The sequence below is a fragment of the Macrobrachium nipponense genome, chromosome 20, assembly GCF_015104395.2.
Source record: "Macrobrachium nipponense isolate FS-2020 chromosome 20, ASM1510439v2, whole genome shotgun sequence".
In the NCBI taxonomy this organism is placed as follows: Eukaryota; Metazoa; Arthropoda; class Malacostraca; order Decapoda; family Palaemonidae; genus Macrobrachium; species Macrobrachium nipponense.
Window position 1 is genome coordinate 43,331,364 of NC_061089.1, and position 26,837 is coordinate 43,358,200.

General features: G+C 36.8%; 2 protein-coding genes across 9 annotated transcripts in view; both read right to left on the bottom strand.

The window, feature by feature from the left end:
* LOC135225219 (ionotropic receptor 21a-like) overlaps positions 1 to 17,980 on the bottom strand; it is a 25,198-nt gene extending 7,218 nt beyond the window's left edge. The window contains exons 1-2 of one of the 2 annotated variants that reach the window (XM_064264528.1): positions 17,063 to 17,980; positions 2,415 to 3,420 (exon numbers count right to left, since the gene is read on the bottom strand). In XM_064264528.1, coding sequence (XP_064120598.1) covers positions 2,415 to 3,365 — 951 coding nt within the window. In that variant the 5' untranslated portion in view covers positions 3,366 to 3,420; positions 17,063 to 17,980. Of the gene's footprint in view, positions 1 to 2,414; positions 3,421 to 10,332; positions 10,430 to 17,062 lie in introns of those variants that run through there. The other variant, XM_064264539.1, reaches the window with a different exon arrangement.
* Positions 12,490 to 24,854, bottom strand: LOC135225184 (uncharacterized). 7 transcript variants are annotated; one of them, XM_064264522.1, is made up of 2 exons: positions 24,205 to 24,270; positions 12,490 to 16,185 (listed from the first exon to the last, which is right to left on the bottom strand). In XM_064264522.1, the coding sequence occupies exon 2, from the start codon at positions 16,094 to 16,096 to the stop codon at positions 13,103 to 13,105; it is 2,994 nt and encodes a 997-aa protein (XP_064120592.1). In that variant the 5' UTR covers positions 16,097 to 16,185; positions 24,205 to 24,270; the 3' UTR covers positions 12,490 to 13,102. The 7 variants fall into 7 exon arrangements, with proteins under 7 accessions (XP_064120592.1, XP_064120584.1, XP_064120550.1 ...); XM_064264514.1 differs by lacking the exons at positions 12,490 to 16,185; positions 24,205 to 24,270 and adding exons at positions 18,516 to 22,520; positions 24,799 to 24,854; XM_064264480.1 differs by lacking the exon at positions 12,490 to 16,185 and adding an exon at positions 18,516 to 22,520 and having other exon boundaries at positions 24,257 to 24,757.
* Between the last annotated feature and the right edge of the window lie 1,983 nt (positions 24,855 to 26,837).

A 26,837-nucleotide genomic window follows, 5' to 3' on the forward strand; every position in this document is an offset into this window, starting at 1 on the left:
ATAAAGTTCAGCTGTTCAATACGTAGTTAGTAAGGGAAAAGAATAACAAACGTATAAATATAATGATGCAAACTAAAATAGATGAATCTGAAAACATAATTTTCCCAGACAAGTGAAACCATCGTTTCAGTTCTTTAGTATGTTTCCGAGGACTCTACAAATCACAACTCCTGAGCTGAAATTTATATAAACACTCAAAGACCAACAGGTGTCACTCCATTCTGAATTTTTGTTCTCAAATATCATAATGTTTGGATATGAGTTTTTGTATAACGCTCCACTTTTACGTTGTTCGAAGCAACAGTTACATAAAGATATCTTTGAAAGATGAATGTGGTGGTGTAATTCAAGACGCCAAAATGTAGAAAGTAAATACTTTATTCTATCTGCCTGAATAGAGAGATTTTGGTTCTACATTTTGGCTTTTTTTATGGACTCCTTATATATATATATATATATATATATATATATATATATATATATATATATATACTTACTGGTTCTTTGCTAAATTCCCTGGGCCGACGGTATCCTGTTTACTTCAAGGACCCTGGGCCCAATATACGAGGGACAGAGCCGGATGCCGATGTTGCTATCACCGGATGTCAGTGACAAGCCTTAATGTACATAATTGAATCATGAGAGTACAAGTACATTTGTATTTCGTTTCGACTTCATAGTAAGAAGTATGGGTACATAGCTATTACATTTCGAAGGAATTACAAACCTAGAGCCAGAGATTCCTTTAAATTGGCACATTTTAGATTTTACTTCTTCTATAGGTGAGAATGATGGATCTTCTTTCAGTTGCTGCCAGGAAAATCTGATCAAATCGATAATATCCCGTTAGAAAGTAGCGCTATCAGTGCACCTCACTAGGTGCAGTTTCGTTTCTTTGCGGCGTACACGTCCCCTCGGCCCCTAGCAAAAGTTTCATAGTACAGTGCGATTTTTCCTTCTGCTACATCTTTAAAACCTCCTTTACTCTTAATTGCCCTTTCAGCGCTGAATGACCTCATAGGTCCCAGCGCTTGGCCTTTGACCTAAATTTTACATTCCAGTCCAATCGTACATCGATGATATCCCACTCTGTAGACACAATTTTACCGTAGTCAAAATGTTACACAGCTTATCCTTATTTTGCTTAATTCTTAAAAGCTTTTGGCTCATCATCAACTTAACTCAGGCAAAGTATTCAAAGAACGTATTCAGTTTCGCTTTCACAATATTCCAAACGAAACGAATGAGTTCGTCATGTTATTCAAAAGATGGTTCTCCTATACATACCGTTCTAGGCAACACCTGGAACGAAAATTATTCACCAACACAAAGTTATAGGCATACTTTTAATTAAAAAAATTAGAGGGGTCTGGAAGCCTATCGCCTATTTCACTGATTTCCCCAAATTTCTTTGCTTTGGAGCATATAGATTAAATTAGAAGGATGATTGGCTTCTGTTGTTCGCAGGAACACGGAAAGTTACGCGTATCTTTCTGCGTATCTAACTATTCATCCATCATTTTGTCGGAAGAGACGACTGACATGAATAATGATGACATCAATGTGCGTCCGTTAAAAAAAAGGGGCACGCCACATCCGTTCGGTGTAGTAGAATAACGAACAAGGAAAAGGTTTCTGAATGGTACGTGACAACATGCAAATATGTTCAAGAGTAACTACAGGACAGAAAATATCAAATGGTAAGTTACTTATGAACTATTTTCGCTAAAATAAAATCAAATTCAAATTACAGTAGTCTGGTTCACAAGAATGTTAACATCTTGTAAAAGTTTAGTATTTTCCGATGCATATGAATTTCCGTATTATTTCATGGCAAGCAAATGTAAAAGTTTACAAAGTCACAGGCATGTTTGTCATATGGCATTTCTATCAAAGCTATGAAATAATTGAAAGGTGATTTTTTATAGGTGTAATTACATTCACTATATATCTCCTCGTTTGTGTAGACATGCACACACACGAAGGAAAGAGATACAATGAAGTACTGCAAGGCCTTTCGACTTCTTAGCCTTGCAGTACTTCATTGCTCCGTGATTCAGTTATATATATATATGTATATATATATATATATATATATATATATATATATATAATATATGATATATAATTCTTATTCTATATATATATATATATAGATATATAGAAATATATATATATATAGGTAAAATATATTATATATATTATATATATATATATATTATATATAACCATGTGTGTGTTCATCTGTGTATTTCGTGTATTTAGTGTAAGATTCCTAGTTAAGGGTTGTATGGAGATAGAGACAGGGGCCGATTTAAGAATGAAAAAAATTCTCATCATACTATTGTTGGAAAACGAAAGCTTTTACTTATTATACCAAGATAATAATCATAATAGTAAATGTACTTGCATACCTTAGAAGCATCCAGCGTCCCCCAGAGACCATCATCTGGCATCACCAGTTCGTAGGTGAAGTTCAGGTGGCGAGCAATCATATTCAGAATGAAGACGTCTAGGCTGGGCGATGGATCAACTTTCTTAGACCCCTTAATGATTCTGTAATCCGTAAACGGTTGAAAGTCAAGAGTGACGCCCTTCAAAGTCTTGCCGTAGAAGTTACCCATCTGCTCTGGAAACATGTCCTTTTCCTTCTTGAAACCTCGCTCTGGGTTCCAGACATTGGCATGTATGACCATCGGTGCCCCAGACGGGTGTAGCAATTGCCTTGTAAACACGTTCCAGGAATTAGTCGAGTTACTTAATTTCACGACAGCCGCCAAGTTTTCTTCGTTAGCAAGTTTCTTGTCCAGTAGGAAGGCATGAGCCCCTCTCTGAGATGGCGTGGAGACGAAAAAGTACCGGGTTATGACCTTGTCGTTGAGGTCAAGCATTTCATTCATGACAGTGACGGACGGGTTGTACGTTATCATGTAGATCACACAAGGGTAATTCGTCATTTTCTCGGTGTTTTTGTTAATGAAACTGACTGCCTTCTCCGTTTCATTCCCTGAAGAGTGCAACAGGACCAAAGGGTCGTTCCATCTACTGGCATAGTTGGGCGTATCCCCGACAAGTATCTTGAGGCAAGTCGGCGTGAAGTGTCTGGCGATTTCTTCGAAAAGTAAAATGGTCTCTCTTTCTCTGTCATCCTTCATGAGCGCAATTCTTCGGCTAAAGGAATTCAGCGAGATCTCTCGAGCAGTTGTAGCTACGACCACTTGGATGATGATCAACAAAAATACCCCTACACGAGGGATCATCTTGTCGAGTCGACGAAGACTAAAGAGACCTCTCGTATACTGGAACCCTCGTGTGACGACCGGATTGCTCCAGACAAGGGGACCGGCGACTGGCACGTGTTTCATATGAGGTGCTTCTCTTATAGTACTAGCGGTGAATCAGGGGTAGATCAATAGGCGCCTGAAAGGATAAAAATTGGGGAATCAGAAATTCCAAAGGCAAACGTAGAAACTCCGATGCTGATCAATTTTTGAGTCAAGGCTTGGTGCAAGAAGTCAATGTGATGGCTATAATCGATCTGTAATAGAAAATATGATCATATACGTATAGTTCGAAGGACTCACTGACTGCGCTCATGGTTAAAATATAGTAAAAAAAAAATTCGGTATTGAAGAATATTTGGTCAGGTCATCGATTCAAATTGATTTTTTTTATTAATGTATTGCACTGTAAACACAATAGCCAGCATGTCAGTAGATATCTAGAAAGGTATTCATTCATTTTACCAATGATAGATTATGGCCATTAAAACGTAAAGAAATAAGAGCGATAAGAATTGTATAACAATCACCTTATGTATATTTCAAGAAATCTTACACTCGATTATTTAATACAAATCAGATATTTTAGCAACTGATGTAGAACTAAATAAGAAATAAAAAGGCGAATTTTGCATGATAATCGTATTCAATGCTTACATCTGTTTTACGCACCAACATATTCAGATTTCATAGTTTTTATTTATCAATAGTTTGCCTAATCATTATTATTTAATCCATACACCTTAACTGATTAAGAAGAGAAGCAAGTTCTTATTACCTAAATTGGAGAAAGAATGAAATTTTGAGTCGGGCAAACGTCAGTCACTCACTAGGGGCTATGCAAGGGAGACAGGTTGCTCCGTGAGAATGAAGAGGTGTTTTTTTTTTCTGCTTGGTAACAAGTAAACGCCAACTGAAGATATTTTCAATCATACATCACTAACTGTCTTCTTATCTTTATAAAGAAAGGGAGTGAGGAGACACACCATAACCAATCATGTCCCAAATCCATTTTTTTTCCTCTCTCTCTCTCTCTCTTTCACCTCCATCTGCAAATAAGTATTTCATGTCTCCTTGTAGCCACTCAGGACCTCAAAATTTCTGGTCTGTCATAACGTTTGCCACATTCATAAACATTTCAACATTTTCATGGCTTCGATTCCTTTCAGGCATCGCTATGAGCGGCCCAACTCAAAATCTTTTCCAGCTGTATGAAAGACTTTTGTCCGAAGTCGTCCACGCCCTCGCTAACCTGGTTCACTGACTACTATATTATGGATTCGTAGATTAGTTCACAGAATAGGAGAAAAAGGCGCGTTGGCTAACTTCACTGAGAAATACGAAAGGGAAGACAGGTCGACCAGTACGCCTGAGTGCGGTAAGGAGATGGAGTTAAAACCCTTCGTTAATGTCCTTTTGGATTAATGGCTTCGACTACATACTCCATGTTTTTTTTTCTGACAGTCTCCGTGTCAAAGGGTTACGCGCATCAAAGGGACTAAAGAGCTCGTTAGGCAATCCTCGCTTTCTGTTTTTAATAATAGGTCTAAAGAGGAATAGTGCTTCTTTATGTGTCTAGCAAATAAATAGAAAAAAAGATTGTGTTAATGCGATATTGTCATCATCAATATGTATTATTTCTAAGTTCATATGACATGATAAAATAACATCCTTATTATTATTCGTACTATTAGTTTTCATTTAGTCATTTGCATTCTCTCTCTCTTTCTCTCAGACTGGATAAAGAATGCAATATGTGAGCATATCTTACCATTGCAGCTGGTGTTGAGAGAGAGAGAGAGAGAGAGAGAGAGAGAGAGAGAGAGAGAGAGAGAGAGAGAGAGAGAGAGAGAGTAAATAATACATGCTAATAATCAACGATCCATCAAAATGTACACCATCGCACCAACTGAAACATGGCATGATCCGACCTTCAGCTTAATCGGGGTGCGTGCTATAATCTATGGTCAAATAGAGCATTATTTCACCAACGAAAATTAAAATAATTAAGCTATATTTTATCAGAAATAATTTAACATGCACATTATTTTATTTTTTAAGTTTTCATTCTAATAAATAGTTCATATATATCCTATCCAAAATTTCCTGTATCTTTGATTCGACGCGAGACACCTTTTTTTAGACATTTTAGGCTTTTCCGTCAGGCTTTCCTACCACCCACCCCCCCCCCCCCCCCCCCCCCCCCCCCCCCCCCACACTCCACAACAGCAACGACAAGTATTTTGTAGGCTTACTCCCCCAGTAACGGAAAAAAAGGAGGGTCCCAACGAGGAAGTCTCCACACAGTCGGTTGAAACCCATCATTAGGTACAATTCTCTCTCTCTCTCTCTATTCTGGTTTTTCATTTCATAACCATATTTTTCAAACTGCCCTCTCTTCAATTTCCAGCGCATCACCTGTTATTGAGTGGCGTGCAGAAGATGACGGAAATTATAGTGCTTTTGAATATCAGAGTGCATAATTTGGATCGTCAAACTTATTGCAGGATGAATTATTCGTGCGGTTGCAGCATTATACTATGAATATTGTGAAATTGTCTGATAAGATATTTACGCGTTATCTTCGGGCATAGTAGAGGCATTGAGTGACGTGTAGAAAATGACGGAAATTCTAGTGCTTTTAAATATTAGAGAGCATAATTTGGATTGTCAAACTTATTGCGGGATGAATTCGTGTGGTTGTAGCATTACGCTGTGAATATTGTGAAATTATCTGATAAGACATTCACACGTTACCCTTCAGGCATAGTAAATGCACTGAATATCATATCATCGAATGCAAACTTAAACAACGGGAAAAGTCAAGAAAGGATTTTGTACTTTTCTTATTTAAAATCTCACTCTATGAATGTCATTTAGAATTTTCATGAATTGAATTTTGCATAGGTGGTGAATTGCTGGCATGGTACGGAACAGGTCGCAAATGGGGTTTTATCACGTCATCATAAACGCACATTCTTCTGAGTTTTTTTTTTTTTTTTTAGGGTACTTTTCCATTACCGAATTATTTCAGTTACACAACGGTAAGGAGCTTACTAGATTTTGACTATCTTAAACATTCAGGTTAATTAAATCATAAAATTAAAGAAACGTAAGAGACGCGTAATCATTCTCAATCTTCAGGAAGAAAAACTTTGGTACGTGTACTATGAATTAAAATTGTTAGCCATGTTTCATAGAAAATATAATAACAAAATATTTTGCCAATTTGATTCATTATTATCACCTGTTCCCCGTCTCGACTGAAATGCTGGTTACGCCCATAATGGCTGACAATACATACTCGACGTTAGGAAGCGCGTCTTATCAGTCATTGAGTATAATTACAGGATTGCATGGCAGTTCCTATAGATTTCCCTTCCTACAAAAGGATTAATACGTTTCATGTGTGAAGGAAGAAAAGGGAAATAATTTCTTATGCACACTTACAAGTCTGCATAATATGATAGTAACAGCTTCTTTTAATCGAGACTTCCCAAATGCGCACATGATGAGTATATATATAGAAGCACAGAGAAATACACTGCTTGTCATTTTTAAATCTTGAAAACCTGAAGCGTAACGCACAATCAGCCCTACTATTTGACTCCATTCTTTGCTAAAATGAGTTTGGAAATAAAATAAATAATAACCGGGTGTTTACTTTGTGAATACGGAACTCTTAATAAAGGCTTGAATTTTCGACTTTTGTTCTTGGAAATTATGCAATCAATCTGCATAACACCGTAACTACACCAATTCAAAGAAATCACTGTGCAAGCAGTCAAATTTTATGAACCTCAAACATCACGTGTTAAAAGAGTGATTCATATCCCCGTCAAATGCACATGATGGCGTAATCTGCATAATCTTCAACGATAATTGAGGCACAAGTAGCTATTAGATGAATTTTTCAAACGGACAAGTTTGTTTACATTTCAGATAACATATTTAGACTGAAGTGAAGAAAAAGCTTTGGTTAAAGGTTCAACGTAAGCAATTTAAGCTTACACTGTCTCATTGTTTATCCTATGCCCTACCAATTAAATTTATGCGTAGTAAGCTATTTCCTACCGAAATATCGCATTCGATCCCTGATTTCATTGTCTTTTCGAGTTTTGAAGTAGATCTATTGATGAGAATGGACTTACGACACGTTACTAAACTAGATAAGAGGAATGATTTTCATTTTCAATCTTCTTGCGTCTTGCATTGTCAAGCGTTAACATGTCATAGGCGAAAACTTAGAAGCATGTGCATATATATTATTATATTGAATATTATATATAGATATATATATTAATAAATAATCTGAATATATATATATATATATATGTGTGTGTGTGTGTGTGTGTGTGTGTGTGTGTGTGTACATTTAGCATTTTATCTATGATGGAACTTTCATGTAGATGGTTGTAGTATTTTGCTGTTCAGATTGTTGGTGTTAACTCTGAAACCAATTTTGACTATTGAGAAAAAAGATAAACAAATACTAGTTTTCATCTATCTGTCAAGACGCTGTCAACGGGATAAATCATTTGCAAATATTTATACATCAGGCGTATAAAAGAGCAACAACTGAATATGGTAAATGGTGCATAAAGCAACTACACGATAACTTAGAAAACGTTATTGTCTAAGATATATTGAGTATTTCGTCAAACAGAAAGGGCAACACTCTTCTAAGGCTAATTTGGTCTCTTGAATAAACCTATGCTAATATTAAAGTTGCTTTCACTGTTCAATGCAGGTTGGTTCTTTTAAATTTCACTTGACTACATTGCTCTTTCTTGAAAAAAAAATGTGATTAGGACTATTGAATTTGACAGAAACAAGATCGAAGGTGCTTTTTAATGACTGATTTCCCAAATAATATCATTATACATTAGTTGTGGTATCCGTTTTTCTGAATTTTCTGCCGACTGTTCGATATATACCCCGTTTAGGTATATAGGCTAGTTTCCTATCAAATTTTACCAATGGCATTTGGATACCAGAATACAAATGTAAAATTTAATTACATAAGTAGATTGATAATGTGATCAAAGGTTGACATGCATAGCAGCAAACATAGTATGTTACTATTAAAATTTCGTCATGAAAAATAATTCATGGTTCAAAAGAGGAACGCCTTTTAAAAACATAATATTTCTGACTTCTTTAATTACAAATTATCAGAAGACCATGCATTGATCATGAGATTATTGCTGCAACCCGTTCAATGCACTCTAATTTTGAAAACATTATTATTTATTTATAATTTCTTTGACATCCAAGAAACCCATAGAGTTACTTTTTTCCTTTTCAGCTGTAAATTGTATCGTCGGTACCGGTCCTTTCAAAAAAGTCAATGTATGATCTCAGTCGAGCTGAATTTTCCACACTAAATATGTCAGCATAACGGAACCATAACGTTATATTAGGTAGAATGAACTATGCTAGCTTTCACAAAAATTCATGTAAACGTTAGAAAGATCTGGCGAAGGGCATTTCCTATCTGTATGCCAAATATATGACTAGTGTTTTATATTGAACACAATGCAAGTATCTGCTCTACACAAAGACGAATTAACTGTAAAGTGACACTAACTGGGAAAGTAAAAACATATCCATCAAGATCTTATTTCAAAATATCTAGCACGTCATCGACAGGTAAACAAGCTGATAACATTGATTATTTCGTCGTTCTTGATTTGACACATCTTTAGTTTATTAACAAAATCTACGAAATTCATGCGTAATTCTGAAAGTGTGTGAACTATTGGCTGTAAAAATGAGACGCGGAATTTTGATAAAGTATAAGTGACATTCGCAACCGAACTAATTATAAATTGGGTTTTTGGGTCTACCGTGCAAACAAGGGAGACATGCAGTAAGGAAGACTGCTGAAAAGTACCTTTATTTGCCCACAAATTCACTAGTCACCCTCTCTGCCCGGTTCTTATCTACTGGCGTCACTTAACATATCCATTTAGACATTCGCCTTATCGGGAAAGGTACTAACTCTTGCTTTGTCGGCTCCAGTGATAAACAGATTATCATCTTCTTTAAAAGATTCTAAAGATACGATGAATCTTTTAGGAAGATCATTCAAATGCACTTGTTTAAAGTAACTGCCGTAAATTATGCCTTAGCTATCTTTAAGACATTATTTTCGTAGAAACTTGTTTCCACTCATTTTCCCTTTTTGCACAAAATATTTAAAGATAAACCCAAACTCAGCGCTGTCTTTCCATCTCCTGATAACTGCTGAGATGGTAAGGTACAGAAACCGGATTCATTTTCGATCATATCTTTCAATGTTGAACAGCTCTTTGGTAACTGCCTGGCCGGTGAGAAGCCACCGCATAGTTTGTGTATAAAATCAATATACTATTATATATATATATATATATATATCTATATATATATTTGTGTGTGTGTGTGTGTGTAGCGTTAATTTTGCTTCGATTAAGGAGATAGTTACGATATTAATTCATTTAGGTCTAACGATTTCTCCCTTTTCTATCGCTAACGATGACTAATTCATCATTTGTAATCTTAAAAAGCTACTTACATTTTTTTTGAGATTAGTAATCATCATAAAAATAAACTACTCTTTGACGAACACGCACAGTTCTTCGCATTTATCGTTTGCAATTCAAACACAAGGATTCTAAGACAATATTTTTAAAAGTCGTTCCATCTTTTATCAAGTTACTTGTGCTTTCCAACATATGATTTTAAAAAAGTCTCTTAGCCCCACTTAAATAAGCCAAAGTAGAAGTCGTTCACATATTACCTTTGTTTTCATAAACTGTATCCACGCCGGACACGATTCTGAAGTGCGTACATTCACGGATAGCGCTGATGACAGGCAAACGATCCGATGAATGGGTCGGTAAACTTAGGAGGTAGCTACGGGTATACTACAGCCAAGACTGGCCGCAACCCATACTTTACTGACATGCTACTTTTCAACCATATCTAGGCTTAATGCCCATACTCATTGTAGCCCGTGAATGAGAGATAGAGTTATGGACAATGATTCAGCACTGCTGTTATGACTTACCATTGCAGTGTATTGGCGATGTTCACGAGCTGTGTCCTGTGGCGACAATGGAATGGCCTCCTAATCTTAGGGACCTTATACACGACAATTGGCCAATTATGGTTTCGAAGCATGGTATCGAAGCTGTGCTCGGAAACTGGTCGTGTGGACAGACGCTGAACCAACGTATATGGATAATGGAATAAGGGACCTTATTATATATACTTTACGCTGAGCCACTTTCACTTCCTGGGCAGCTACGGGTGAGCAGCTGAGTATTTGCGGGCACACGTGTGCTGCAGTACCCAAGGCCTATACAAACTTTGTATAGGCCTTGGCAATACCATACCTCGACACTGATCCGAAGCCGCGAAGCGTTCGCGGCTGGCTAAAACCAAGGTCCTTTAAATATACTCGGAGTATATTTAAAGGACCTTGGCTAAAACCATACTTGCCCACGTCTCGCGAAAAAACCTTTAATTGCTCCTTTTCCTGTCTATGTTTCCGGCTGGATCACATGAGTCATGATTATCCAGAGTGAAAATGGAAGACGCTCTCTTAACCAGGTAGGACATACGGAAGCATTTTTAAGAAATAGAAAAATTCATGTCTTAATGCGTGTGGTAGCAAGCTATACCTCCAAGCCTGGTGATCTAATTTGGAAGAGTGGAGTGAAAGGAAAACTTGTAAGAATTAACACAGAACATGATGATTGCTTTATTAAATTTAGCGAATTATTGTGGTTGGTATTCACCCATGTAACTACTGAGCAAGCTGAGTGCAGCAGATTAACAACCGAACATCTTTGTCCTGAAAAACAGTTGTAGCCCATATCTTTATCACCCCGATTATCATGAGTATTTTGTGAATATTTTTTACTGTTGTGGCGTCGCCTCTCACTTACCTATACCGCCTTCGAGGAAGTGACAACTGGTGCGGGTGAAGTAGCTTTGAATTTGCCAGTTATAAATACGGGTGCTCCGTGAGAGATTTAGGACGAAGTGCCAAACCCTGCTCCCTTTTAAAGCACTGTTACGACCCTTTTCTCTGAGGGTAAACTATTTTCTGTGATCCGAAGTGTATGACATATTGAATTCAAGTAACTTCAGTTACAGGTGATGTAATCAGCCTCAAATCTGAATTTGAAAAACTTTGTACAGAAAAGATGATTTATTGAACACCACCCAGCTTCCAGGATGGCACTAGTCCACCCATCCTTGATCACTGTTCTTCTGATCTGCTTATTAGAGAACCTATAGTGGCTGGTCATCCGCTATGACCGTTGATTAGAGTCAAGACTGCAACTGTATCCTTAACTTTGTTCATGACATGCCTCAATATCGCACATAGAACTGGTTAGGCCTTGGAGCACCGATGACCATTGTAAACATTTCACTTTAAGAATGTAGATTGGTGCTACTGAAAAATTCATACATTTAAACTTAGATGGAGGCTTTTATGGATTTCCTAGGATCACATGGGTTTAATATGGTCAAAAATTTTTAATGACATATAATGACACATAATAAAAAAAAGAACAGGTTAATTTCACGACCATCTTCTATGAAAGTTGGAGTTTTCTAGCCACATGGTAACCATCTTACCTAATAAACATTGGTGTCAGTTTTCATATTTGGACCAGCTAAGAGAAGGATAACTTTTGCCTAGTGAACCAAGTATGTTTCACACATCATTCAGTGCTAATATTGTGTTGACGTGAATCATTGCTGGCCAATCATGTGTCATGAGTGACACTATTCTCCACAAATATTTAAAAATCGATTATCGTTTAACCTTTTTAGAACTTTGAATCGTTGCATTTGCACCACACTTAATAGTTTCATACATCAACTTTACCTTTCCGAAAACAAAATAATAGTGTACTTATTATTATCTACTTATAAGATGTATTTTTATTTGTAAACATATATGAACATAAAGATTTTAATAATAATGTTAAATCAAAATAAAATTGCTAGTTGTGGACAGACATTATGAACCAAACTGAAATTAAGGATGCACATTACAACAACATTAATGCACTATGCGTAAGAGCATAATTGTCGAGCATTTAACGATGGTTTTTCTCTATTATCTCTACTATAGTTTAGGAAAAACTTTGTATTTGAATAACTCACAACAGAAGACAAAAGGAAAATTATCTCAGTAAAACAGGCATTATTAAGAAAAACTTTTATTATATAATAACAATATAAAAACAACGATGTTTGCTACTGAAGTCAGACTTTTTTAAACAAAATATCAGTCATCAACTTAAACTTTCTGAATTTCCTTATTTGACAAAAGTATTCTATTACATTTAGATACATTCCTTGTAACAACAGCATTCTGTATATGCTTAACCAACAAAATGCACCTTCCATCAGATTGTAAGAGGTAGAATTTACAATACGAAATGTAACTCTTCATACTAACAGTCAAGGATTAATTCTCAGTTCCTCGCTGCCACAAAGATGTCTTTTCAACTCACACTTCAAAAGACTTATGACTCAAAGTTTAAATGCATAGTAATGAAAAATAAATGTACTTTGCAATCATGAGTGTCCAGAGATGGATGTAATTAAAACAATATTAACAGCATTGGCAGTAAAATGTGACTCTTTGAAATGGCTGCAGCTACCATGCTACGAAAGACTATAACCCCTAAACTCATTTTTTGAAATTTAAAATGTTTATAAGTGATTAGTACTATGAAAATGTTAACTAAAAAACGAATAAATAAGAGAGCCAATAATAGTTAAATCCTTGAGCAAGATTCACCATTTAGGTATCACCACAGATCTAATTTGTAATTAACACATTTTTTTAATTTCTTTATTTCTTTCTCACTAAATTTGCAAGAGAGAGGCATAAAAATTGTTCCTTTGACCTTACATTTTTCAGCCATGAGGGTGCGCAAGAAAATTTTGAGGGCATTGCTTGAAAGTTTTGAAGACAAAAGTTCAATTCCTACATACTGTTTGCTTAGCTGAGATATGACTTCAATAGCCCATGAAGCATTTCCATCAGTAATGTCGAACAGACTGATGGTGAAAGCAAAAGAACTACCGAACGTGGGAAGAGATGATGGCGGTGCCTCACGAGGTATATCTAAACGTAAATTCATTTCTACGCCCGCTTTCATACTCAGAGCATTCACGGACACACTGAGAGCATGCAGGGCCTCTGTACTTGAGATTCTTACATATAAGACCTTTAGTGATTCGAATGACTTAATAAATTCAGCACCTGGTACACCTAAATGTCCCATAAAGGTTGTCAAGTTACCTCTTGGAGCCAGTGCCTCAAGCAGATGATCTGTCATCTCCTGATCGCCCCAGTTATAAAAATGTTGGTCAGCTCTGAGGATGATCTCTGCAGTGGGTTTATTTCCAATGCAATGCAACAAAGGAACCAAATTCTCATAGGGTCTTAATACAAGTGTATTTTTCTCTCCTTTTACTAATATACCCTGAGTGCTGTTAATTATTCTGATCGAAATTTTCTTTGGAACAAACTCGGTGTACTTCAGTAATTGAAAGATTGGATCTGAGGGATCACACAATTCTTCTCCTTCTGGCATCCAAACAAATTTGCCAGAAATTGAGTCTGAAACCATTTTGCACACCAAAGGATAGCGTTCAGATTCTCGAACTAAGCACCAAATCGCTGGATAATTTTGATCCATTCTTGCTATGCTTAGCAGATTTTCTGTTACCATGGATATGAGATTGTCTGTTTTATGGTCATTCATGCAGAGATGTCCAATCATGAAAACGTACACATTCATCATTTTTCTCATTTCCAATATTCCTTTAAATGTCACATCTGCCTGACTTAGGAATGGACTCAGGCTTTTTATTTTTTCTATTACTTCTGGGTCATCATTTCTGTAACTTATAAAATTCACATTGAGCATATGAGCAAAATACCTCCCTGCTAAATATTCCATCTGACTCTTATGAATAAAAGTGAAAGAGTACTGGGGACCGAATAAGCTTTCTTGAACTTCACACATGAGAAAAGAAGACAACGCATGAATGCAATCGATATTATGTTTATTACAAAAAGACATGAGAAGATTCTTTCTTCGGTCACTAATGATGTACTCATCTTCCTTAATCATATCATAAGCCTGTTGGCCAAGTTCTAGTAACCACTTTTCTACAAAGTCTTCCAGAAAAAGATGAGTAGATGAAGTGGATTTCCTTATACGCGAAAGCATTTTCATGGAACAGATCTTGAAAATCTCCAGGTATAATTTAGTCACTGATGTAATGTTTGTTACTGTAGACCTTTCGTCTCTCCAAAGGATGATCAAAAGTGCTACAGTTAAAGGAATTTTCAGATGGCTACCAAGATGGATCCCAGCAGTTGTTAGGAACTTGAGGCACTCCTCCTCCTGATGCCTTCTCAGTTTCTCATCAGTCTCCAATGAATGGAATATTTTGGATGTGAATTTAGCAACGCCAGCATCAGCAAAGCCATGAATCTGCAACTTTATGTAGGAGAGATGATGACTGTGAATGGACTCGGCAATACTTGAAGTAAATTCTGGTCGGGTGGTTAAAATTAATCTTGAGGTGCTGAGTACAGAAAATATTTCCTCCAGTAACTTTCGCCCAATGTCAGTTGCCTCATCTACACCATCCACGAGATAAAGAACATTCAGTTTCTGCAGTGTTGGTATTATATCCTTTTCCTCAAAGTGACTACAAGTTTCTTTCAACAACACTTGTTGTAAGAATGATACAAGAGAACTTGTTACAACATTCCTAGCTTCTACTAGAATTAGAATATCAACAGATCGCATATTAATCACCTTGTCAAGCTTATTTCTCCAATCATGTAATAAGTATCTGCATAGAGAAGTTTTACCACAACCGGCAATACCAGTCAGCATAACAACCGAGGGAATTTCGCCCTTACATATATATTCATTGTCCTCTTCAACAAATACTTCAGTCACTAACAAGTTTTCAATATCAATTATTCTACATTCATCACTGATGTGCAGTGGTGTAAATATCTTATCTACTTGCAACTCCGGAAACTTTTCATCTTTGAGCCAAATGAAAGGATTAAGAACTTTAAGCTTTGCATAAAATTTCAAAAGCTCAATCCGTCCATGTATTATGAATTTTCCCATAAGGTCTTCACGAAACTCTTCCATTTTCTCAAAATAACTTAATCCCTCCTCAGTAATGGGGGCTGCCATGATTTCATCCAATTCATTGCAATAATTATTCTCATACTGTGAGACATCATAATCCCAGGCCTCTCCAAATTCATTTAAAAACTTCCTGAATATATTCTTTAAGTCATCCATATTTGCTTGCAACGTTTCAGCACTGAAATCAAGTTGATCATGACACACCCGGTTTCTGACATTTTTGAGTTCACGAAGGGCGCTGAAAAAGGGTTTGGGTAGATTTGCATCGACAAATAATTTCAGCATCATCTTGTTCAACAGTGAGGTATCTCCTTCCAATGACTCCAAGGGTATACTGAGAAGTTTTCTTTCCTCTGCATTGAATGAATCCCTATATTTTGTTTTTGACCACCCTAAAACACTCAAGCAATATTCCTCCACATTGTTTGGCCAGCTTTCCAACGGTAATACCCGACTCCTATAAAACAAAATCATAAAAACATCTTTTAACAGTCTCCTATTGGTATTTGTTGCTGCCTTATAAAACTTTCCAAAATAGATATCTTCTCTCCCATATTTAGAGTCCTTGAACTGTGAGGCCATTGGAAGCATGGTCACAAGCATCAACCACATAGAAAGATACTTTTTTTATTCCACCATTTGATTTTAGTCTAATTACTCATCCCATGGGTAGAGGTGAATAACCCTTTTGAATAGGTTCCCTGGAAAAAAAGGGTATATTATTAATAATCCAAACACTGCAAGAAATACAACACAGCTTTGATCACAATGTTGATCAGTGCCTTGTGTCATAAGTATTAATTTCTAAGAATGAGCCCTTGTTACATGTTATTGCCTAACAAAAGGAAGGATAAAACATACACACATCACAATAAGGAAAATTAAACATATTTTGAGAAAAAAATAAAAACTAAATTGCTTTGTTGGGTCTTTTATAAATTATGAAGAATGTACATACATTGATGCTTGAGGTGGAATGCTTGCAGAATTCTTCAAAGAGTCTGATGTGACTTTTATTTTATTTATTTATTTATTAGCGCTCAGATTGTTTATTCATAAGAGAGATCTGATAAGGAAATGTCACTGTTGAACTTTTAATCAGACTTTCGTTTATACAAGTGTCAGTTCAATTTCTACTATCTTTATATGAACAAAACACACAAAATAAGTCAGGGGCGCTGCAAAGAACCTGTTCCGTTTAAGGTGCACTGGCACATTACCCACAACGGGATCTAAATACTATGAATTCTCTCAGAAGCATGGGCAGAGAATTTTGAGTCATAACGTTTCTCGATTTTTTTTTCTTTTAAGTTGCAAAGCCTACGGTTTCTTGAGCAAGAACATTACATGTATATTTATGAGGACATAACAATTAATTTAATTCCACCACGCAAGCAGAAGTGCAAAGATTGAAAAGAGTAAATAAAAATAAGTGTCTCAACAACAGTCTGAGCAGTAGAGTAACGTTGTACATAAGGATCACAACTGAAAAGCTTTCGAGTTCACTTCTTATGCAACATTCGTAATTTCATCAACCATAGCTTAGAAAGAATGTTTGGACTGTGAAAGAGAACTTACCCCATCAAACTGACGGTCAACCGGCACCAGTCCTTTCTCCATTGAACGTGACGAGGCTGCCTGCCCATGCCCAAGTTGATCCTATTTCACCACGAAAAAATACCATTTAATCTTTCGCTACTGTCGGACGACTTTGGTTTTTCAATTAAGACGGCATTAAACCGATAATCACACGGTATATAAATACAATGACGGATACAGACTACATTGCACTCAGCATAAGTATTGAGGTGCATCGAAGTTTGTGTCTTGTGAGTGACTGCCTCCAAGGTCACACAATTTGTTTGGTGTGAAGAACAACTGAGTGGGAGTTTGGTTGTGGACTGTGGATTTCTCACTTAGGGTGTTCTTATAATCGTGTTGCCAGCACATACAAGATATTCAAGAGCATGCCCTTAAATGATGCCTTTAATGACTATGAGTACTGCGTAATACAAAAAAGGTATATTTTCTTGTGATAGGGTAATAACCGCTCTAGACGAAAGAGAGAGAGCGCGCGCGTCTTAAGTAGGCCGTAGTGCATTACCAGACGTATGATTCAATAAGCGCCCCCCCTGTTTTAGACAAAGTTTACAATTAAGAGTTTTCTTCTTTCTTCCAGGTTTTTATCTTTTTACTGGATATACGTAACTTACCTTCCTAATCTCACTTAGAGCGACGTACTTGGCTTCCGTTTGGAGCTACTTGCTAAATTTTGGCTATTTTTGTAGTTATTTTTTACTTTTATGACTAATTATAAAATTGGGCTAATTTCATATAATTTTTTTTAACGATAGATCTTTCGAAAGTTTCAAATATATTAGCATTTCAGTTTGTTGACATAAAATAAACTTTCATCTTAATTCTCTTTAAAGCCTTGCATGAGTTGGACAGTGAGTGGCTGCCAGCCACTTCTTTCTCCTTTCCTTGTCACTTTCGCTGGGCTACTAGGCGTCCCTTTCCCCGCACATTAGTGCATCCTACAACAACACACGACTGAACCATTGCTTAGAGAGAAGGCGCAGATTAACTAGAATGATCAACATTCCTCTGATAAGGTACAAGAGGGGAAATGGCTTTTTTTTTTTTTTTTTCCACCAGCAGTGTTATTGTTTGGGAAAGACGTGTTGACTTCTATTCCTTTATCGTAAGTAATTCAGTTTTAATTTTTTCCCATTAAAAGAAAATTATTTCATTTAAATAGCTCAAGTATTATGAAGTCAGTTTATTTTGTTTTCAACATGCCATACCAAGTAGAAAGAAAGTTATTTATTTTTCTGAGAATAAAAAAAGTTCAGCCTCTTTAATTCAACAGAAATAGTTGGAATTTTCACCAATCTGAGAAGATACAGCATTTCAATCACTGCACCCTTGAGCAAAATACATCATATCGTAGGTAAGTTTTATCTCTCTCTCTCTCTCTCTCTCTCTATATATATATATATATATATATATATATATATATATAATATAACGGTATATGTCTATATATGACTGGTTTGATAAATTTTACTGTTATAAACTTCGTCATTGGGCTACTTTTCATTTCAGATCCGCTTCTTTTGAAGCTAGTATAGGCTACTTTTCCCAAAATAATCTGGCAACCCTGGTTTGGAGTTTTTCCTGTCGTTCTGCAAACTATCCCCTTCGAGATATAGGTAGACTGTGCAACATAAACTCAAGTTTTACCCACCGACTGGGTAATGGAGTACTGTGAGGTAATTATGGACATTAGAGTAGAAAAGCTTGGGTGTAAGTGTAGGCTGTATTCTAGGGTCTTTGTTACTTTGCGGATTATTTATCTTTAAAAATTGTTATTGGAACCAACTTATACTTTTAAAACATTGAGAAAAATATTAATCAAATATTAAGGAACTTTTATTAATCTAATATGAGGCTTTTATTATATATAAATATATATATATATATATATATATATATATATATATATATATATAAACAATTTGTACATCTTAAAATAAATAATGCATATTCAAACATCATTACATTGACAATGTCAAAAATTGTGGCTATAGTTTTAAAAAATGCATTTTTCACAAGACAGTAAAAGGTACCCTTAACATCATAAAGTGTATCGGCCTGTACTCAGAATGGACTACATCCTTTAAGTAGGGGAGATTTGTGATTAGTTTAAGATGCATTATTCACACAACTAACTTGAGTCTTCAGCTGAAACTGCAACAGACATATATCATAACTATATCTAAACTGTATTGGCAATATAGAAATCACTTCATTTCAGCCGCATTCTTCTTAAAAATGGCCGAAGCTCCCTGAGTAACTAAGAACTTGCATGAAACAAATAACCACAACTGATATAGCCAAACATGTTAACTGAAAATTGACAAATAAGTACATTCAGACTTCAGCAAAATGGTATTACCATAGATCTAACTGACATTCAACACAACTTTGCAATTCTCTTCTTGCTTCCTCACTAAATTTGCAAAACAGAGGTATCACAATTTTCCCTTTTACATTAACTCCTTCAGCAGTTAAGCTGCACAAAATTCTTTTACATGCATCACTAGAGAGATTTGGAGACAAAAGTTCGATTCTTGAGTATTGTTTACTTAGATGAACTAGTACTTCAGTGGCCCATGATGCATTTCCATCATTAATGTCAAACAGACTGATACTGAAGGCAAAAGGGCTGCAGAACTTCGGAAGAGATGATGGCAATACCTCACTAGTTATATCCAGTCGCAAATTCATAGCTATGCCCAATTTTGTGACAAAAGCATTTACTGACTCACTAAGTGCATACAGGGCTTCTGCACTTGAGATCCGAATGTTTAAAGTCGTTAATGATCCAAATGACATGATAGATTTAGCTCCACTTAAACCCAAATGTCCCATAAAGGTTGTTAAATTAGCCTCTGGAGCTAGTGCATCCAGCAATTGATCTGTTGTTTCCCGATTGCCCCAGTTATAAAAATGTTGATCAGCTCTCAAGATGAGGTCAGCCTTGGGCTTCTTTCCAATGTACTGCAATACAGGAACTAAATTTTCATAAGGTCTTATTGTAAGATTATTTTCTCTCTTTACCAGTATTCCTTCAGTGCTGTTAATGATTCGGACCGCAACTACCTTTGGAGTAAAATCAGTGTGCTTCAACAATTGAAAGGTTGGGTTTGAAGGATCACAAAGTTCCTCTCCTTCTAGTTTCCAAAAAACATTTTCAGAAATTGATTCAGAAACTATTTTACAAACCAGAGGATGACATTCTGATTCTTGAATCAGACGCCACAATGAAGAAAAATTCTTATCGCATCTGATGTTCTTTAGGACGCTTCTTGTTACCATGGAAACAATATCATCTATTTTCAAGTCTTGCATACAAAGATGGCCAATTGTAAAGAAGTACACATTCAGCATTTTCCTAACTTTCAGTATTTCAGAAAGTGTCAAGTCAGTCTCATGCAGAAAAGAACTTAACCTTTTGATTTTTCCAGTTACTCCCGAATCATCAAAATTGCAGTTTTTAAAATTTGTTGTCAACATATGAGCAAAATACTTACCCGCCAGATACTCCATCTGACTTTTGTGAATAAAAGTAAATAAATACTGGGGACCGAGTAAGCTCTCTTGAACGTCACATATGAGGAAGGAAGACAGAGCATGAATACTATCTATACTGTGTTTATTACAAAAAGATGTAAGAATCCACCGTCTTCGGTCGTCAATGACATATTCATCTTTCTTAAACATTTCAAAAGCCTGTTGACCAAGTTCTAGTAACCACTTTTCTACAAAGTCTTCCAGAAAAAGATGAGGAGATGAAGCGGATTTCCTTATACGCGAAAGCATTTTCATGGAACACATCTTGAAAATCTCCAGGTACAATTTGGTCACTGATGTAATGTTTGTTACTGTAGACCTTTCGTCTCTCCAAAGGATGATCAAAAGTGCTACAGTTAAAGGAATTTTCAGATGGCTACCAAGATGGATCCCAGCAGTTGTTAGGAACTTGAGGCACTCCTCCTCCTGATGCCTTCTCAGTTTCTCATCAGTCTCCAATGAATGGAATATTTTGGATGTGAATTTAGCAACGCCAGCATCAGCAAAGCCATGAATCTGCAACTTTATGTAGGAGAGATGATGACTGTGAATGGACTCGGAAATACTTGAAGTAAATTCTGGTCGGGTGGTTAAAATTAACCTTGAGGTGCCGAGTACAGAAAATATTTCCTCCAGTAACTTTCGCCCAATGTCAGTTGCCTCATCTACACCATCCACGAGATAAAGAACATTCAGTTTCTGCAGTGTTGGTATTATATCCTTTTCCTCAAAGTTACTACAAGTTTCTTTCAACAACACTTGTTGTAAGAATGATACAAAAGAACTAGTTACAACATTCCTAGCTTCTACTAGAATTAGAATATCAACAGATCTCATATTAATCACCTTGTCAAGCTTATTTCTCCAATCATGTAATAAGTATCTGCATAGAGAAGTTTTACCACAACCGGCAATACCAGTCAGCATAACAACAGAGGGAATTTCGCCCTTACATATATATTCATTGTTCTCTTCAACAAATACTTCAGTCACTAACAAGTTTTCAATATTAATTATTCTACATTCATCACTGATGTGCAGTGGTGTAAATATCTTATCTACTTGCAACTCCGGAAACTTTTCATCTTTGAGCCACGTGAAAGGATTAAGGACTTTGAGCTTGGTATAAAAAACAAAAAGCTCCTTCCGCCCATATGTTATGAATTTTCCCATAAGGTCTTCACAAAACTTTTCCATTTTCTCAAAATAACTTAAGCCCTCCTCAGTAATGGGGGCGGCCATGATTTCATCCACTTCATTACAGTAATTATACTCATAATCCGAGGTGTCATAATCCCAAGCATTTCTAAATTCATTTAGGAGCTTTCGGAATAAATGCTTCAGATCCTCCACATTAGACTGCACTGATTCACTGGTAAAATCTAGTTGTTCATGGCATACCCGGTTTCTGACATTTTTGAGTTCACGAAGAGCATTGAAAAATGAGATTGGTAGGTTAGCATCCTCAAAAAGTTTCATTATTGTCTTATTCAACAGTGACACATCTCCTTCAAATAAATCCACTGGGTAAGTAATTAGTGTTCTTTCCTCTGCATTGAAAGTATCTCTGAGCTTTTTTCTCGACCACTTTAAAACACTTAAACAGTACTCTTCCACAGTTGTTGGCCAGTTCTCCAGTGATAATACACGACTCTTATAAAACAAAATCATAAATACATCTTTTAAAAGTTTCTTGCTCGTATTTGTTGCTGCTTTATAAAACTTTCCAAAATAGATATCTTCTCTTCCATATTTAGGTTCTTTGGGGTGTGAGACCACTGGAAGCATCGTTACAAGCACCAGACATGTTGAAAGGGGCTTTGGCCCTCCCAACACTTCAAGAAGCATATCTCTAATTCATCGTCCGAAGGGTAATAGTGAACTTTTTGGTTTTCTCCTTGATAAAACAAGAAAAGTTGTTAGACATTCTGTTCTAATAATTATTTCACACTTTTGAACTCCATTTCTGTCAACTTTGTGGCTACAATGATTTCATGAGACAAGCATTTCTCATAAGTCCTTGGTGCCCTGTTTCAAGGATGAGAGTCAAAACATACCCCTATTATATATGTATATATACATACATATATATATATATATATATGTGTATATGTATATATAGTTTTGTGTACAATTTCTCATTGCCATTTGAAACCCACTTATGCGAATGTTTGTTACAAAGATCCTTGGAAGAGACTACACTATACTTGGACGTTTGAATCACTAATCAGTGAAACAATCAGAATTAAGATTTCTTAAGAATAATATGCTATGTATAGTATGTGTACACGGAAATTTAAAGGGGATGCCAAGCAGAATGCTGGATCCCAGATTGGGTTAGGTTAGTATTATCCCTGTACAATTACTGTATTAGGCATGGTAAAAGGGGGGGGGGGGGCAAAGCTATTGGTCAGGCAGGACGCAATATATAGTGTATAATTATAGTACAAAAGTTTGGGTAGGTTAAATTACAAAGGGAGTCTGAGGAACCACATCCTGCCTGGCAGGGTGCTTTACCCCAGTTTATGTTAGGATTTATCACTGTAGTTACCACAACCACATTTACGTTTTTCATTTAATGATTACACACCGGATGTTTTTCTTTATTCACTCCAAAAATACTTGTAATAGAGGTCCCTAAACACAGTTTCATAATTATATTGAAATGTGCATATTAGTCCACTTCACATAAATAGAAACAGTTAAGTAAATCAATATTGATAGACAAATAAAAAAAAACACCCAGAAAGTTTTATGCGTTTTTATCACGCTGTATAAAGTCAAACAGTGGCAGAACAGTTTAAAAATTCCCAAACATTGACTAAAGAATGGTAAAGAAAAAAAAATACACACACGGGGCACAGTATGTAGTATTCATCATTTAAATCTCTCGTTATTCTTTTCCAGCCTCCCATGGAATTCAATACGATTAAATGTCGATGTATGTTTTGGCCGTAAGCTGTTGGGTTTAAACTGATAGGTTGGGCCTGATTTATATCACATCGACAAGAATTCACTTACAACTACAGGTTCTATGCAAATTCGGTTAATAATTAATGGGTCACTTCAAAACCATTTTCATCGTTGGATTTTCCTCAAACACATGAACAGTCGTGCACGCAAAGAGAAAAAAAATCGAGTAGCGAAACGAAAGAGGAACGTTGGCAACGGTCAAGGACAGCCATCGTGGTTCAGAAACTCAAGCTCAAGAGTTTAGAACTTCAGACTACAACTCGTACTGCTTTCACTACTTCACTGAACTTATCTCACAAAATTTAACTTCAAAGTGGCGGAAAACTGAAAACCGCCCAAATGGGTCACCTCACACCTGTCACTGTTCAGCAGCTAATATTTTTTTCTGACACTAGACGTAATCATGCAAACGGTACTACACCTGGTTCAGCATGGAGTTGTCACCCTGTTCACAACATCAGTCCCAACAAAAAAATTATGATGTAACGTTTCTCGACGTAATTAATGGTAGCAATAGCTTTCTTTTTTCCGAAAAGAGGGTAACGTTTGATAGTCCTGTAATGACTGTGTTTACAAGAAAAGATGATTACGCAGCATAACAATAATACGAGTATAACGACGTATACATGACGACTCTCAGAATACTATCTTTGGACTAACGTCTGACGGTCACGCCAGCCTTCTTGAGACCGAGAGCGAGAAGAGTTGTAACTAGAGGGGTGGGGTGGCTTCTGCCATCCTGTTGCCGGTAAGCTCAAGACTCAAGGTCACGCTTCTTATGGGGCCCATACACTGAAGGATTGTATGAACGACTGTCTGAACGATTGTCGTTAACGACACACACACACGCACTATTCAGGCAGTAGGAACGATCTCCGCACCGATTTCAATCTGAACACAGATTTTGTCTCGGGAAGACATGGCATCATATCTAGAAGAGACGTGAGCGATAGCATCGTATTGGCAGACAAACACATACATTGAACAACCTGTGTATAACAGGCTTCCGTCGCAAGGCAGCAACCTGGTCGTGACTGATTCCTGCTGAGATCGTTCAAACCACGATACCTCGCCCACTTTTTCTTTCAGACAATCCCATACACAGTGTTTTTGTTTTTGCGAACGATACAGCCAATCGTTCAGTGTATGGGGCCCTTAAGGGTAACATTTTTAAAATTCTACATGATCCTAATTAACCGAACAGGCAAGTATTCTTTTAGCAAAGAATGCACTCATGTGACCAGAAACACGGCTGAGAGAGAGGAGAGAGAGAGAGAGAGAGAGAGAGAGGAGAGAGAGAGAGAGAGAGAGAGGAGGTAAAGCCAAGGCCATACCAGACGTATGATTCATTGACTTTCATTAGAGAACCTTTTTTATTTATTCCCATACGGCTTACATAAAATAGTAAATACATAAAGATTTGAATACATTTTGACTCTTCCCCGGTGCCATTACAATCATCCAGGAGAGAGAAAAGGATATACATATCCTATGGAATTTTCTCTTCGTTGACACTGATCAGCAACTAAGAAAATAAAAGGAAAAAATAAACCTAAATGGAATTGATAATTTACGACGAAACTCTTGGATTACCCTATCAGTGTCCTAACGCTCCAGAACTTTTCCTAACTCTCTCTCTCTCTTCCCCCAGGGAATTTATCGGTTGAAATGTAAGGGACTGAGGACAGAATTAATTTTAAACAAAAAGACTTAGAGTGACCGTTAGGCATAAACAAAATGTGCTATTGCCTATCAGCTGTTGCAGTCCCAGTCTTGGTACTATGGGTTCGCCCTTGCTGCGGCTGATTCTCTTTGCGTAATATATCTAACTGTATGGTGATGGTTAGTTTAGATAGATTAAGCTGGCCGTACTATATCTGCACGAGCTCTTGCCGATAACTATGGTGAGATTTGGGAGAAGAGTAGAGGGACGGGTGGGACCGTTAAGTTGCAGAGGAATATTGAAATACGTACTATATCCGTCGACACTACAGCTATATTCAATCAGTCCTCGGAGAGCAAAACAATAAATATCGTAGGCCATAATTTCGCGAAATCGAAAGGCTGGGTGCCAGAAACCAATGAAAATATAACACGCAAATCAATGTAAAGAATGGAGACATTGTAAAAGAGGGGCGGCGTCAGTCGATTTGAAATTTTGCTACGTGAAGCTATGGTAAATCAGTGGAGACTGGCATGTCTGGGACGCCCCAGAATGCTTGCCTGTAGTCTAGCCGGGTAAACTACTGGCATGAAATGGGAATGCCTGAATACTGCCAGTAGTATAGGCGGGTAAACTACTGGCGTCTGGCACGTTCCAGTAGATTACCTACCTAAACTACTGACACGTATTCAGGCAGTTACCAGTACGCGCCAGTAGTTTAGGTGGGTAAACTACTGGGACGTGCCAGAATACGTACCAATAGTTTAGGTGGACAAACTATGGCACGTAGTAATAGTATGTAGCACCAATAGTTTACCCGGCTAAATTTCTAGCATGTGGCAATAGTTATCCCGCTTAAACTACTGGCACATAATAAGACGTGTCAAAATACGTGCCAGTAGTTTACCCGCCTAAACACTGGCACATAATACGACGTGCCAGAATACGTACCAGTAGTTTACACGGGTAAACTACAAGCATATGCTAGTTGTTTAGGTAGGTAAACTACTGGCACATATTTTGGCACATTCCTTGAACTTACCAGTAGTTTAGGCACTTAAATTACTGGCATGTATTTTGGCATGTCCTAGTACTTGTTAGTGTTTGAGGCAAGTAAACTATTGGCACATATCTGGCATGTCCCAGTAGTTCACGTGGGTAAACTACTGGCACGTTCTAGGACGTGCCAGTAGTTTAGGTGGGAAAACACTGGCACACATTCTGTGACGTACTAGGACGTGTCAGTAGTTTACCCGGCTAAACTACTGGCACATATTGAAGTTGATATGGGGGATTTGCAAGTGATTTTATTGAAGTTGATAGGGGGGGTTTTGCAAGCGCTTTTATTAAAGTTGATAGGGAGTTTTTGCAAGTGCTTTTATTAACGTTGATAGGGAGTTTTTGCAAGTGCTTTTATTAACGTTGATAGGGGACTTAGAAGTGCTTTTATTGAAATGTAGGGGGATTTAGAATCGCTTTTATTGAAATGGATAGGCTTTTGTAAGCCTTTTATTTTTAGGGGTAATGGAATTTGAGTTATAAGCATTTTTATTATGGATTTTTCATTTCCGCGGTGTA

Bases quoted from the DNA above. Each gene is read 5' to 3' on its own strand.
- LOC135225184 (XM_064264514.1), bottom strand. From the start codon at position 22,471: ATGCTTCTTGAAGTGTTGGGAGGGCCAAAGCCCCTTTCAACATGTCTG.